The sequence below is a fragment of the Hemitrygon akajei genome, chromosome 4 (genome assembly GCF_048418815.1).
Source record: "Hemitrygon akajei chromosome 4, sHemAka1.3, whole genome shotgun sequence".
Lineage (NCBI taxonomy): Eukaryota > Metazoa > Chordata > Chondrichthyes > Myliobatiformes > Dasyatidae > Hemitrygon > Hemitrygon akajei.
The window spans coordinates 67,567,851-67,583,809 of NC_133127.1; the positions used below are offsets into that span (position 1 = coordinate 67,567,851).

General features: G+C 39.1%; 1 protein-coding gene across 4 annotated transcripts in view; it reads left to right on the plus strand.

The window, feature by feature from the left end:
- Positions 1-15,959, plus strand: part of usp38 (ubiquitin specific peptidase 38) — a 33,737-nt gene that overhangs the window by 13,042 nt on the left and 4,736 nt on the right. For 2 of the 4 annotated variants that reach the window (XM_073042770.1, XM_073042771.1), the window contains exons 6-11: positions 1,620-1,721; positions 2,681-2,839; positions 3,588-3,781; positions 4,346-4,439; positions 5,041-5,147; positions 12,707-14,075. In XM_073042770.1, coding sequence (XP_072898871.1) covers positions 1,620-1,721; positions 2,681-2,839; positions 3,588-3,781; positions 4,346-4,439; positions 5,041-5,147; positions 12,707-14,075 — 2,025 coding nt within the window. The remainder of the gene's footprint in view (positions 1-1,619; positions 1,722-2,680; positions 2,840-3,587; positions 3,782-4,345; positions 4,440-5,040; positions 5,148-12,706; positions 14,076-15,959) is intronic. The other 2 variants (XR_012098630.1, XM_073042772.1) reach the window with 2 other exon arrangements.

Below are 15,959 nucleotides of genomic sequence, written 5' to 3' on the forward strand. Positions count from 1 at the left end.
ATTGTTCTCTGCTAATCCCATTTGCCTGCAATAGGTCTTTCCCCCTCTACTATTTTCCTAAACAAGTACCTGTTCAAATGTCTTTTAAATTTTGTCATGATACCTGCCAGAACCATCTCCTCTAACAGCTCATTCCAGGTAATGTTCAATCTCTATGTAGCGATCTCCTTTAAATTTCACTACTCTGACCTGTGCTGCTTATTTTGGACTAAATTATTTTGGGAAAAGTATTATGACGATCTACCCTATCTATGCCCCTCGTAATCTTACAAACCTTTTTAAAGTCACCCCTCAATCTCCAGTGGATCAGAGAGAAGAATCCCAGCTTATCCAATGTCTCCTCATTATTAAAGCCCTCAATTCCAGCAAACGTCCTGATGAATCTTATGCATTCTTCCTAATGCTACTTGTACTTCCATACCACAGCACCCAGAACTGTACACAGTATTCCTAGTGCAGTTTAACCAAGGTTTTGGGCATTTTCAGTGTGATATCCCAATCTTATACCAGTACCCCAGCTGGTATATTCTGAATCCCTTCTTCACTTCCCTATCCACCTGTGTTGCCATTTCTGAGGAACTATGAATTTGCACACCAGGATCTTTCTGTACATTTACTGTATATGTCCTGGCAGTATTTGACATTTGAAAATGCAATACCTCACACTTGTCTGGATTTAATTCCATCTTTCAACTCTTCACACAACTTTCCAGCTGACCTATACCCTTTTGCATCCTCAGACAACCTTCTTTGTTTTCTCCAAGAACACCAATCTTTCTGTTAACAGCAAATTTGCTAATCAGACTACTTGTATTCTCGGCCAAGTCGTTTATATGCCATAACATAACGAACACACACGCAAGTTTTAAATTTTAAGAATTTAGTAAGTTAAGTAACCCCGGAGTATTATTAAAAATCAGTTTCGGTTACATAAACCGTGAAACTGCCCAGATCTTGCGGAAAAGTCATCTGGTTTACTAATATACTTCAGTGAGTGTAATCAGCCATCCTTACCTGACTTGTCTATGTGAGTCCAGCTAACGTGGTTGACTCTGAGATGCCTCCTTGGTTCCTGGGCATTAGAGATAGTCAGTAAATATCTATGTTGTCAGTAGCATCCTTTGAATGAATAATTTTTTTATTTCTTTTCTAAAATGTTTCCTAAATGAATGTTTCTAAAAGCATCCTTAGAAGGGACAACAAAAACATTGCATTGTTAATGGAATTAGATAGAACAATTACAAACTGATTCAAAGTTAACAGTGAGGTGAATCCCATGTGCACTAGTCACTCTCGTTACAGAAGTTGAACACATGTTCTGACGTATCAAGCAGAAGTATTTCTGATCACAGAGAAGAAAATTGGCAAAGTCTTTGCTCATAACTGTTGCCAGTATACTCTGCTGAAAGTACAAGTGTGAGGTTGGGCAAGAGTGGTGCCTGACTTGCTGTTCCATGGTTTAAACGTCTGAATAAAATTGAAAGATTATGCATGAATAATAGAGAACAAAATAATCATTGCCTCTTCTGAATTCATATTTGTGTGTAAGATCAAAGGTTTCAGAAAGTGCAGGGTGGAAACAATCATTATTATTGCTCATTGATGACTTCCTCTGCCAGGTATTTCATCGACTTTGGTATCCTATTGTGCGGCCAGGAGCTCTGGTGGTTCTTTCCCACATGCTGCTCAGCTTTCAGCATTCTCCAGAAGCCTTTCATTTAGTAAGTTGTTATAACTCCATAGTTAATATTCTTTATTTTCCTTGTAAATTAGGACTTCATATAATGGCACAGATATAAAATATCTGTGGCACTAACTACATGAGAGCTAAAGCCACTGTAACAGTATTGAAAATGCCTCCACTATGGGGAACTTTACAAGGCACTGGAGGGTAATTTGGGCACATCTTGTCCCAGGATCACCCCAGCACTGTTTGACACCTTAGCATTGTTAAAGGAGTGTTTCCCAACTTTGTGTGCAGCACAGGAATAGGTACTTCAGCCCAAGAAGTTGTGCTGAACTAATTAAACAAGTTAAATTCCAAACTAAACTCATCCCTTCTACCTACACAATATCTGTGTCCATTCATTCTCTGCAATTTCTGTGCCTAGTCACAAGCTTGTTGAATGTCTCTGTTGTATTCGCTTCCATCACCAGCCCTGGCTGAGTACTCCAGGCTGCCAACCTTTCCCTAAACCTCCTTAGAACTTACCCGCTCTAAATAATCCATCTATCTCTCGCTCACTCTTTCTCTCTGTCTCCCTGTCTGCCTCTGTCTCACCTCAACACCACCCCCACCTCCTCTCTCCCTCCCCTCCCGCGCCCGTCCCTCTCCCTCCACCCCCCCACACCTGCCCCCCTCTCTCTCCTCTCCTGTGCCCGCACCCCTCTCCCATTCTCTTGTTCCCTCTCAGTTGATCTGGCAATTGTAAAAATTGTGATTTTTTTTTTCAGGAATTTATGGTAGATGGATAGGGAACAATCAGTAAAAGTGATATAAATATTCATATTGTCATCATGATTATTACAATATTTTTTTTGTTTTTGTTACTTACTGATAAAGAGAATAATAGTCTTGATGTAGACAAGAGTAAATTGTCAAAACAATTATGAAAAATGTTTAACCTGTTCATTTATATCTAGAATACTTGTGTAACCATATGAATCAATTTATCCACAGATTGTTCCTCACATTATAAAGCTAGTTCAGTTTCTGAAAGACGAAGCTTCACCTGCCAGCAAAATCTTCCTGCTGCAGTTAACTGAGTTGGTACATTGTATGATGTATCAGTATTCTGGATTCCCTGATCTGTATGAACCCATCCTTGAGGCCATTAAGGTATGAACCTGAACGCTAATTACAGAGAATATACACTATAAGTAACAGAAAGTATAAAATTGGATAACTTATAATCAGAGCAGCAATGTGCAGCTCTGCAGAAGACAATGGAGTTTAATGCAAATTGTTTGAATATTTATTAATTTTGTGCAGAGCCTGACCACCTAAATAACTCAGATAAAAATTGGCAGACAGCCAAATTGTATCACGTTTAGCATCTTTGTACAAATCATATTACATTGGTTTTACATAAAATATTCTATATGCAACTTGGCACAAAAGGTGCAATGAATGTTTTGTAAATATATCACATGCAATTAAATTGTTTTCCAACCACCACCTGCTGCATACTTCATAGTGACTCTGCCCATGTGACTTGTTCAGTTCAATTCTGTGCTCTTTAATATGAAGGTATTTCATGCAACAGAGGGTAAATCTAATACAGTGGATTCCAGTTAATTGGGACATATTAGGACCAGTACATTTTGGTTAATTAGTCAAAGTTTCATGGAAATAGTTTAAAAAGGTACGTAAAAGACAAACTACTGTTTATCTGAGTAACAAAGTATGTATTTCAATGAAATATAGAACATATTAGTATGCTACGGCAGTACTATAAAATTGTATTAGTTCCTAATATTTATCAGCAGAGGAATTTGCCATTTGATGCTTTTTTCAAAAAAAGTCTTTTTTTGATGACAAAGTATTATGATTCTGTTATGTAATTATATGTAAATGATGTTTCCAGGATTTGCCAAAGCCTTCTGAAGAAAAAATGAAGCTCACTCTTAATCAAAGTGCTTGGACATCACACTCGAATTCTTTGGCATCTTGTTTGTCACGGCTTTCTGGAAAATCTGAAACGGGAAAAACTGGGTTAATAAATCTGGGCAATACGTGCTATATGAATAGTGTCATTCAAGCATTATTTATGGCCACAGAGTAAGTGAATTCATTGTGGAAGTTTTGTATGGTGTTATTTTTGCAAGGAAATACCGAAAGTGTGTGAGTATCAGTAACAATGAAGCAGTAGGGAAAAAGGAGTCAGTTTGATTCCACCTACCGGGGACCATTTCATGCTTGGACTGATTTGAAATTAATGCAGAATTAACTAATATTAAAAAGCGGGAGTGATTTTAGATCTGTTAGAATGTCACTTTCCACACACTTCAATGTCAATAGAAAATGGATGCATCCACTTCAACACTTCCCCACCTGTAAACATCAGCAATCCTTGCATTGCTCCTTTGGTTACAGTACTGATTTGAACTGTGCTTGTTGGAATTGTGAGCAATTCGATATATTTCTGTGCACTGCATCAGGGATTGATGGCTACAGTATAACCGTAAGCATGACTGCTCAGTGGAACAAATCAGCTTGTTAATTTACTTTTGGGGGAAAATGTAATAATTATTTTAAACCATTGTTTAATTAAATTTTACATTTGAGATTAAATGACAAGTTTGGGGGGTCAAAAATTCAGTGTTCTCAAAAAAAGTCCTTCAGTTTCAGGAGGTCTGTTTTGTCATTGAATCTAAATGGATCTCGCTCTTTGATGAGGAAGTTGCAACTTCTGTTTGCCTTTTTGGCACACACTCAGGTAATTTTTTTAAAAAGATAATTTTTTTTGTAGATATAATTTAATGGGATAGGTAAATTCTGAATGCTGTTACCTTTGTGCTATCTTGAAACTAGTTTGCTTTGAATTCTTTATTGCTTGGTAGGTTATTTGGGAAATGGTTTGACAATTGTTTTATTTTTGTGATGATGTTACTAATGCTAACGTTGAAAATATTAGCAAACCTTATATTCTTAGAAAACGGATACAGGAAATTATTTAATGCAAAGCATTCTGGCTTCTCTGATTTCTGCATTTTCCCACAAACTATGCTTAATTCAGTCTGAATTTTTGTGTTATATTTAGAAATGATTTAATAGCCATTATTGCAAAATCTCTATATTGATTGAGATGTTTACAAATTTGCATTAGCAAGACAAATGTTAACTAGAAAATTTATGTTTTATAATTAAGGTTAAATAAGCTCAAAATCAATGTATCTGCAAATGTCTTTAAATTCCTCAATAGATTTAATGTATCAGATTATTTCTGTGTTGTCAGTATTCTATGCATTTAAGTTGTTTGGAATAGTGCAGTATAATATGGAAATGCAAATTCCAAACATATGATATTATATCAACAGCGAGCAGCGTTTGCGCCACAGAATTTCTTCGAAGAATCAAAACCACCGTGGTTCACCCCTGGGTCCCAGCAAGACTGTTCTGAATACCTCAGGTTCCTTTTGGATAGGTAAACACTTTTTTTTGTATGGTATTCATGTTCTATAATTAAACTTAGTAAATAAGATAATTTCTGTATTTTTATTAATGAGCTGTGCTTGCTGAATTGTCCATTGTTTGCGTCAGACAACTATGCACAATTCTGATATCTCATTGGGTCCTCTTTTTCATTGTGTACAGAGGTAATTGTATTTGAATGGTCTTGTCGTGCTTGTGTGGCTTGGTTCTAAAGGTTCTGGGCATGAGATTTACTGTTTTAACCTAACATGGGAAATGCAGGAAACCTTCTATAAAGACTCCATTCCATTCTCTTAGTTCAAGGGTTCCAACCTGGGGTCCACGGACCCCTTGCTTAATGGCATTGGTCCCTGGAATGAAAAAGGTTGGGAACCCTTGTCTTAGTCTGTCTTCTCCATCTTATCTGTTCTGATGTTGAGACTTTTTAAGGGGTCTTCCTTTAAGTGTGGCTTCTCCTCTAAGATACTTCATAGCACTATCTATCAAGTGCTTCTTGTTCTCACATTTCTGTGCTTATCTCCTCCTGCCACCCGTCACAACCAGTGCTCCCTTTGTACTCGCCATCCATTACAACAGGCCTCGACATTTAATGGATTTACACCACCTTCAAAGGTGTTTCAAAGATGTCTTCTTCCTTTGCAACATGTCAAAAGGACCATTTCCTCTGCAACTTCCTTTTTCTCCTTAATCTCCTCAAATCCCTCTCTCTTGGCACTTTCCAATGCAACCTACTCTTTTACCTCATCCCTTCCCACTTTGACCCAAACAGTTCTTCTGTGTTAAAGCAACAATCACCTGCATTTTTTATAATCCAGTGAATTTTTTTCGGTATTCACAGTACAGTCCTTCTACATTATCATATTCATATTGGGAGACAACAGTGCAGAACATCTCTGATCAGTTGACTAGTCCTTCCAGCTGCTTGGCACATCTTTATCTTTAGCTTCCAGAATACCTTCTTTCTAGGTATTGCAGCTGTTAAGACTTAATACTGAATTCAACAATATAGCTATTTGTGAAAGAACTGGTTCTCCATAGATGGAACTGATCTGGTGTGTATTTCTAGCATTCACTATTATTTAAAATTTTCAACAATGGTGTGTTCTGCATCTTGTTGTTTCAGTACTCTTATTTTTTCTGGCTTTATTCTTCTCTCTCTTCCTCCCCCCTCTCCTCCCCACCCCTCTTCTCCCCACCCCTCTTCTCCCCACCCCTCTCCTCCCCACCCCTCTCCTCCCCACCCCTCTCCTCCCCACCCCTCTCCTCCCCACCCCTCTCCTCCCCACCCCTCTCCTCCCCACCCCTCTCCTCCCCACCTCTCTCCTCCCCCTCTTTATATACACTCATCCAGACATTTCAGCTATAAATCATAAACACTCAGTCACTCTTTTAGATTGCCAACAAAAACAATTACAACCAGGACAATCTTAGTCTGCACCTTATCAAAGGCATTCCCTTTGTGCACACCTCATGACTGTAAGACATATATGAGCAGAATTAGGCCATACAGCCCATCAGAACTACTCCAGCATTCAATTATAGCTGAATATTTTTCTTCTCAACCCCATTTTACTGCCTTCTCCCCTTAGCTTTTGAAATCCTTACTAATCAAGAACCTATCAACCTCTGTTTTAAATATACCAAATGATTTGGCCTCCACAGCCATGTATGGCAATACAGTCCAGAGATTCAGCACCCTCTTTCTCAAGAAATTTCTCTCACCGCCTTTCTAAGAAATGACTCGCCCACAATAGAAAACATCCTCTTTACATCCACTCTACCTAGGCCTTTCAATATTCAATAGATTTCAGTGACAACCCCCCCCCCCCCCCCATTCTGCTAAGCTCCATTGAATACAGGCCCAGAGCCAACAACGCTCCTCATGTTAACCCTTTCATTCCTGGAATCATTCTCGTAAAACTCTGGACCGTCTCCTATGCCATGTACTGGCCTTAAAACCAGTCGCTTCAGTCAGATGCGGCTTGGCAGCTTATCCAACAGAAGGAAAGCTCTATTCTTAAATCTTCACTGCTTTGTGTCTGTACCCACTCATGGGAATGGCTTTGGGAGTAAACCCTGAGGATAAATCCACAGCTGGAGTCCCTAAGGCAGTCCTATGTTGAGTACAGCACCGAGTGGCAAACCTGTGACACCACTGGTTCCAAACTGTATCTGTCTCTGCCATTCCTTTGGATTCATCAACTGCGTAGTGAGGGGGAGTCTGCTGCATGGACACCAGCTTCTCTCCATATCATACTACCCTGGCTTGTGTATCATGTAGACAGCTAGGACACAATATCCATGGTCAACCCCAACCAACAGAAGGCTTCCTCAAGTAATTTTGGTGACGTTGGAATAAATATTATGATTTTATTGAGTATTTTAATGGATTAGCATATCAGTGGGAAAAATGGCTTCCATTTACAGAGTGCATTCCACAACATGAAAGCATCCTGAAATGTTTCTTTTGAAGCGGAATCACAAAATTGTATTTTGAAAGGGAAAATGAAAGAAACAATTTAAACTAATGGCACAATCTTCAAGCAGCACAGGAGAGAGCAGGGAATTCAAATAATCAAATCTTTGAATCTACTGTTGTACTGTAGAGTCTGGAGCTGGGCACGAAAGCAAGGGGACTCTAATGAATCTTTTCTTTGCTAATTAGGTTTATTCTGGATTTTTGTGACCAATTCTGAGCACTATATTTTAAACATGATAATAACCCTTATTGAGAGTGAGAAGTTGTATTGGAACAGTTCAAGAGATAAGGGATTATTGAAACCCTGCTTTATTCTTAGAGCTGAGAAGGAAAAGGGTAAATTTAGTTAGTGTTGAAAGATTGGGCTTTGTCAAGTGCCGAGAAAATGTTTTGATAAATCTTGATAATCAGAGGGCAATTGACAAGAGAATTAGTTTCAAAACAAAGAAAATTTGTTCAGTAAGTTATCTGGTCATATATGAACAGACCATTGGTAATTTCAAAGCTTAAATTGTATTTATACATGAAAAAAATTTCAGAATAGAAGAAAAGGATTGGAATTTTTATTGTGCATTCAGATATTGACAAGGCTAGCAATTTTCCTGTCCATTTCTAAATAATTGCTGAGCATTGGCTAGCTTGGCCATTTCAGAGGGCAATTCAGAATCAACTACAATGGTAGGTCTGGATTTGTATGCTAGTGAAACAGGATACTGGTAAATTAGATACACAAGGTCTGCAGATTCTGGAAATCTTGAGCAATACACACAAAATGATGACGGGACGGCAGTCAGGCAACACATCTGGAGGGAAATAAACAGCTGACACTTTGGAATGAAGCTCTTCATCAGGACTAGGAAGGAAAGGGACTGAAGCCAGAGTAAGAAGGTGGGGGGATTAACAGCGAGGAATACAAGCTGGCAGGGGGTGGGTGAGATTAGCTAAAGGGGAGGGTAGATGTGTGGACGGAGCAGGGGGAATGATGTGAGAAGCTGGCAGCTGCTGATAGGCAGAAGAGGTTAAGGGCAGGGGCTTGTAAAGTTGTCCATAGATGATCTGTCTCCAGCAATAGATCAAGGAAGGGGAGAGGGGTGTCAGATGGACCATGTAATTTTAAGGAGAGGGTGGAAGTTGGAGGCAAAGTTGATGAAATTGATGAGTACAGCAGTGGTGTAGGAAGCAGTTCCAATGCAATCATCACTGTAAGGGATGAAATTTCTCTCTGGATAATCTGACGGCATGAACATCAATTTCTCTAACTTCAGGTAACCACCCCTAGTTTCTCCCTTCCCTTCTTGTTACCCCGCCCCACCTTTTTGGTGGCATCTTACCCCTTTTGTTCTCCCCTGCCCTCACGATGTGCCATCGTCTCCCTTTATTCCATTGTCCTCACTAATCAAGGTTTTTCTACAGCCCTCTCCCTGCCTCCCATCACCTCACAGCTCCTCCCAACATTTCACCCAACACCCTTCCTCCTCACCTGGGTTCATTTATCACCTGCCAGCTTGTACTCCCCCACCCCCCAAACTCCTTTTGATTCTGCCCCCTTCCTTTCCAGTCCTGATGAAAGGTTTGAGCCTGAAACGATGACTGTTTATTTCCCTCTATACATGCTGCCTGACCTGCTAAGATACTGCAATATTTTGTCTGTGTTTCTAATAGTGAATCAGATAATTTTGTGGCTACTATTATTTATACAAGCTCTTAAGACCAAACTTAATTAGTTGAATATAAATTTTGGCATTTGAACCCGTGTCACCAGGTCAGTTGTTGAGGTCTCTGGATGCTAGTCTATTGTTAACCACTTTACTTTTAGTTAATTAGATAATTACTTTTAAACAACAGATGTAAGCATACTGATCAAGATGACCACTACTTTCACTAATATTTTGTTTTATATTGCCATAAAAAAATCTGCTCCTTCCTACATTCTTTCATGATGTAATTTATTGAGAATCACCCAGCATCTCCCAGCTTGTGGGTAATCAGTCCTCTCTTACAATAGGAGAAGGCTCTGTAAGATATAATTAGATATGGGTGGAAGATCTTGATCCTGATTTGGCTTTTTTTTAGTAAGATATGGAGTACACTGTTCGTACTCGAGGCTGATTCATTTTCTATTAAATTTTCTTAAAGACAGTTGACGTAGCCTGTGTTCTTTTACTAATTTGGCCTTTTACTTGTACTTCACGTGACAGGTCATCTCAATCTCCACTGTACTTGAATTTTTGACCTAATAATTGAAGTTCAAATAATAGGTCATCCCAATGTGCCCACTTGAAGTTGAAATATGCAGAGATTATTTATGATTGAGTTCTTTGGAAATTTTGACAAATAGAGATTAATCAGAATCAGAATCAGACTTTAATCGCCAAGTACCTATGCACATACAAGGAATTTACTTCCGGCAGATGTTGTCTCTCTGGTCATAACAATAATAATGATAAATATAAATGAAAATATAGATTATACCTTCAGGTAGTGCAATCCAAGTAATAGTTAGCCGACAGTTACCGCAGTAGGAAAAAAACTTCTCCAATGCCTATTAGTCTTAGTCTGGAGGGATCTGAAGCGCCTACCAGACGGAAGCAGATCAAACAGTCCGTGCGCAGGATGGGAGGAGTCCTTTATGATGTTCCCCGCCCTCTTCTTCAACCTGGAAGAGTACAGGTCCACAATAGAAGGCAGGGAGGCTCCAATGATGCGCTCGGCAGTCCTCACTGTGCGCTGTAGTCTGGTTCTATCCTGCTTGGTGGCGGCTCCAAACCACACAATGATGGAGGTGCACAGGACAGACTCAATGACTGCAGTGTAGAACTGCAGCAGCAATTCCTGAGGCAGACCGTATTTCCTCAAGAGCCGCAGGAAATACATCCGCTGCTGGGCCTTCTTCAGGATGGAGCTGATGTTCTGCTCCCACTTCAGATCCTGAGAGATGGTGGTTCCCAGGAACCTGAAGTTCTCCACGGTGGACACAGGGCTGCTGAGGACTGTGAGGGGAGACATAGCAGGGGGATGTCTCCTGAAATCCACTATCATCTCCTTTGTCTTGAGCGTGTTCAGCTCCAGATTGTTCTGACTGCACCAGAGCGCCAGTTGGTCCACCTGCTGTCGATATGCAGACTCATCACTATTCTGGATGAGTCCGATGACGGTAGTGTCGTCTGCAAACTTCAAAAGCTTCACATAGGGGTTGGAGGAGGTGCAGTCATTGGTGTAGAGGGAGAACAGCAGTGGAGAGAGGACACACCCCTGGGGGGCACCGGTGTTGGTGATTCGAATATCCGAGGTGACCTGTCCCATCCTTACCTGCTGACTTCTGTTGGTCAGGAAGCTGTAAATCCAATCGCAGAGGTCAGGTGGCATAGTAAGGTGAGACAATTTGGAGCAGAGGATATGAGGGACGATGGTGTTAAACGCCGAACTTAGATGGCAGCTATAAATGTGTGGCTTTCATTATATTGTTTTTTTTTGATTGACCATTAGAGATTGGACCATTCATCCAACAACATTAATGCAATCAAAACCGATCCTTACCCAAAGAAAGTTGCTCCCTTGTTTCGATTGCCTTGGTCAACCATCTGCTGTTGACATCTCTACGTTGCATTACTCTGCCTTGACATGCTCCTCTCCATATTCAAAAATCTTGGCCCAGTTCTTGTATCTTGGATTATCAGAAATTGTGCTCAAAATTTTACAAGTTTTGCATAGTGGATTAATTGCTCAAATTTCTGCTCAAGTCCATTTGGGTATTGCCAAACAGCTCACGAACCAGCAGAGTTCATTATTTTCAGAATATTTTTCATGTTCATTAAAATGCTTATTTGTGACTCAGCCCTACAGCTGTAACAATTTTAATCGTGGAAAATTATTTTAGTTAAAAGCTACTCAGCCATTTAGTAGTACAGTGAGTTTTTCAAAGATGTTTATTAGTCAGTTTGCGTTCTCACTGAAACAATAGTTGAATTGCAGTCTTTCACCTTGGGAGCAGTCAGTTTTATGACTGCAGCCTGCTTCCAGCACAATGTTTTTACACTGGATTTTATTTGTTCTTGATATTCCAAGATCTAATGGGTTGCTTTTAAACCTATTACTTAAAGCAACCCACACAATCTAAATTGCAGCTTGGTGGATCTATAGGCCTATGATTTCCCTTTACCCTGTGCTCCAAATCCACTGTTCTCATGGTTAAGTGCTTGGGACATTTTCCTGCACAGCAGGAGCAAGTTATTGTGATTTGTATTTCTATTCTTAAAAATATCAGAAAATCTGTTGAGAAACTGAAATTTTGTTTGAAAGTGAGAGCACCATTTTCCTTATGGGAACAGAAATTGGTTTCTTTGCCTAGTAACAATATCCACTTAAGTGAATATATTTCTGAGATGCTGTTGAGTTTTCTAATAAGTTACTGTCCCAGACTTAATAAAATAACTGAAGAGATTGATTTATTACTTGGGGACAGTATGACTCTCAAAATCCATCAAGATTACATGTAGCTCTGAATTCTTAAAAAACCGCTGAACAATGGATTTTAGTTTTCACATTGAGTAGCAGATGATTGTTAAATAGACTTATTAATATGAACAATCTGGGTCTGTGGGAGATGGGTCTGAAAAAAATGTTAAGTGCTTTCAGATTTTATTTTAATTTAAACAATTCATTTTAAAAGTGTTATTTCAGGAAAAAAGTAAAATTTTTACTACATCTACAGACATAACAAAATGTTCCAGTTAATCCTTTCATAGGGAATGGAAGGTCAAAACAACAGACACTTTGACCCATCTTTCAATTTAAAATATCTAATCCTCAGGATTTACTCTTGTCCTTTTAGATGCAAGATAATTTAAAATGTGGACAGGAACAGATTAGAAGTATTTAACTGTGGGAAAAGTAGGGACTACTTTATGCAGAGTGAACCATTTTCAGCATGTTAAATTTATATAGACTTGTAAATAATTCCATTACATCTTAGATATGTTTTCCCTAAATTTCATTTATATTTAACATGATTTGCTAAATTGTAATGTTATGCCCAATACAAAATTGTTTAGTGCTTATTCTTTTCTCCCTAGGTTACATGAAGAAGAAAAAACATGCAGAATGCTCAGTGAGAATTCCTCACCAACCTGTGAAAATTCTGTATGTGACTGCAACGCTCAGAAGCATCCCGAGGAAGCAACATCTCTCACTGAACCAGATCTAGCAAGAGTTGATGGAAAGACACTTATAGAGAAAATGTTTGGAGGCAAACTGCAAACCACAATACACTGTCTAAACTGTAAAAGCACGTCTCAGAAACAAGAAGCATTCACTGACCTTTCATTGGCCTTTCCTCCATGCCTTGAAGACATTGTAGAAGCTGGATCAACACAATTGCTTGTCCCAGCAGAATGTGAAAGCAGAATGCCTACATGTTGTACTGCAGTAGTCTCTGACACTCTTCAAACTGAACCTTCTGTAGTTCATGACCTACAGGTGGAAGAAATTGGACATAGGTCAGAAATGCAAGACGAAATGCTTAAAACATTTCCATTACAATCCGTTAATTCTGCGGATTCTTCCAGGGTGCCAATACAATCTGATGAACTGGTCACAGTTCACAGCAATAAATCTATTGAGCAGAATGACAAAACCAAGTCTGTCCCTAATCTAATAAACTACTTTCTGGCCCCAGAGATTCTCAATGGAGAGAACAAATATTACTGTGAAAATTGTGCCTCACTACAGAATGCACAGAAGCTGATGCAGGTAGTAGATGAACCTGAGTACCTCATTCTCACTCTCCTAAGATTTTCATATGACTCAAAAAGTCACGTAAGACGAAAGATCCTGGATGATGTGGCACTTCCACTTACTTTACAGTTGCCAGTTGAAAAGAAAACTCCAAAATCACTAGCAAACTCTCAATCATTGCTATCTGACTCGCCTGAAAACCTGCCTAAAAAATTGAAACCTTCTGGTTCGGTAGATTCAAGCGATTCCCAATCAGTGTCTTACCACCTCTGTTCTATCGTCGTGCATTCTGGGATGTCATCTGAGAGTGGCCATTATTACTGCTATGCCAGAAACACCAATTCGGGATCTGTAGGTCAGTTGTGTTACAAGAATGGCCTTGCTGATTTGTCCTGTCCTCCAAGTTACGTGGCAGATAATGACAATTCCAGTACGTCAGTTATTTGGCACGAAACAAACTGCAAAGAGACATCAAAGGAATGGTTTCTGTTCAATGACAGCAGAGTGACCTTCACGTCCTTTCAATCTGTTCAGAACATTACTAATAAGTTTCCTAAGGACACTGCATATGTCTTGTTTTATAGGAAACAAGATGCTAATGATGGTATATACCCAAGTACAGTAAATGGACTGTGGGTGAATGGAGAGCCACCACTGCAAAAAGAACTCATGGATGCAATTACTAAAGACAACAAGCTTTATCTACAGGTACTGTATTTGGTGAATGTTATGTCCCTGGTGAAGGAGTTCCACAATGATAAACATTATTTGCAGTTTTTGTTAGAGACCGGTGCTCCTGACTATGTAGGACAAATAGATGCGGCCTAAAACCTCCTTTATACTGGTAAAAATCATCACAGCAGCACCTTTCTTTTTAACTTTAACCAACCCCATCTCCAGCAGAGAAATGCACCAGCTACCATTTGATACCTGAGTGAACAGCAACCAATTTGAAAGAATGTTAATGTCATTATCCAGCTGCCAAGGGAAGATGGGCTTTAATGGCCAAATTTCATTTTACATTAAGATCCCTACAACTGCTCAGTCAACACTCTTTACCATATGTCAAGATGAATTAGAGCATGGTACAAAAATATTAGATTTAGTTTTTTTTAATGTATATAGCACAGAAATGTACTGTATTTTTGTATTATTTTTATGTTTCTAAACTCTAATCTGACCCATGGAGTAAATCACAATTCTGCCAGCTTCTCTCCCCTTTTGATCAGTAGCTCAGTAAGTTTATCCATTGTGTGCTTGAAACATAATGATGAAGAAATCACTAAGCTTGATTGCCAGTCTGCATTGTGCTTACTAACGGGGGGGAGGGGGGGGGGAAGCTGAAGATACTAAAAAATAAATCGATTGAACACAACATTTCAGGCAGCATCAATGGAAAGAAATGGACGGTCAATATTTCTGGTCTTGAACGTTCAATCCATTTCCCTCCACTGATGCTCCCTTACCCACAGAATTTCAACAGCAATATGTTTTTTGCATCCGCAGCCTCTTCTGGGGCTGAGAGAGGAAGATTTGTCACGTTCCTGGCTCCAACCCAACAGTTACTTTTGATGTGAACATGACATGTAAACAAAATTCTAAAACTCCTGCACAGTGACATTCAGCCAAGGCTTAACATATAAATAAGAACAACTTGGACGAAGTACTGAAGGATGAACGGTATCAATAGATTAATACCTAACACCAAGCCAGTGTGATCATAATAGATGGGTAAAATTGGAATTTTGCTTAAATATTAACTCCAGTCAATGCGATTATATCATGTTACATTGTTAATGTACAATACCATGGAATGACAGTGAAATGTTATTTTTGCTTCTCTTGATTGAATTCTTTAATTTGAAGCTTGCTGATGTAGGAATACAGTAAATGGAGACAAGGTAACTTATCACAAAGTGAGTTAATAAAATAAGCTTGCACCTCTAGACCATTAAAAATCTGAGCTGGAGTGACAATGGAAGATTTGGAAATGGGCTACTTGGGCTACAAATGATGCAGGAATTAGATGCAAAAGTGGGTCATACGGGTCAGAGAATCTGCACTGCCTTTCAATAAGCTTATAGTTGATCTGTTCTTAGCCTCATCTCTACTTTCCTGTCAGTTCTTAAAATTTCTCTATCATCAAAATAATATCAACCTTGAATATATCTAATGACTCATTCTCACCTTCAACTCTTCCTGGCAAGTTGATGGAAATTGTTGATATAACATCAATGAATGATTTAGGAGCTCAACCAAAGAATTTACAGCCCAAGAATTATTGAAGCAACTGTAGAGTGTGACTGTGGGCCTAAAATGGGCAAATCAGAATATTTTCTTACTGGTGAGAGATTCATATCTGAGGAACAGTAAAAGGATTTAGCAGTCACCAGCCATTTCTGCCTATTCTACCTATCATCCACCTGTGATTTTGATCAAATATTTTTCTCCCCATTGGCATCACTGGGAATATCCCACAGCTCTGCAATCAGTGACAAATAACATAAACAAGTAAGCATAATCTTCTCTATCACATTGACCCATTTGGTTTCATCCCATCAGAGAGTTTGTTCAACCTCTCTCTGGAAGTGA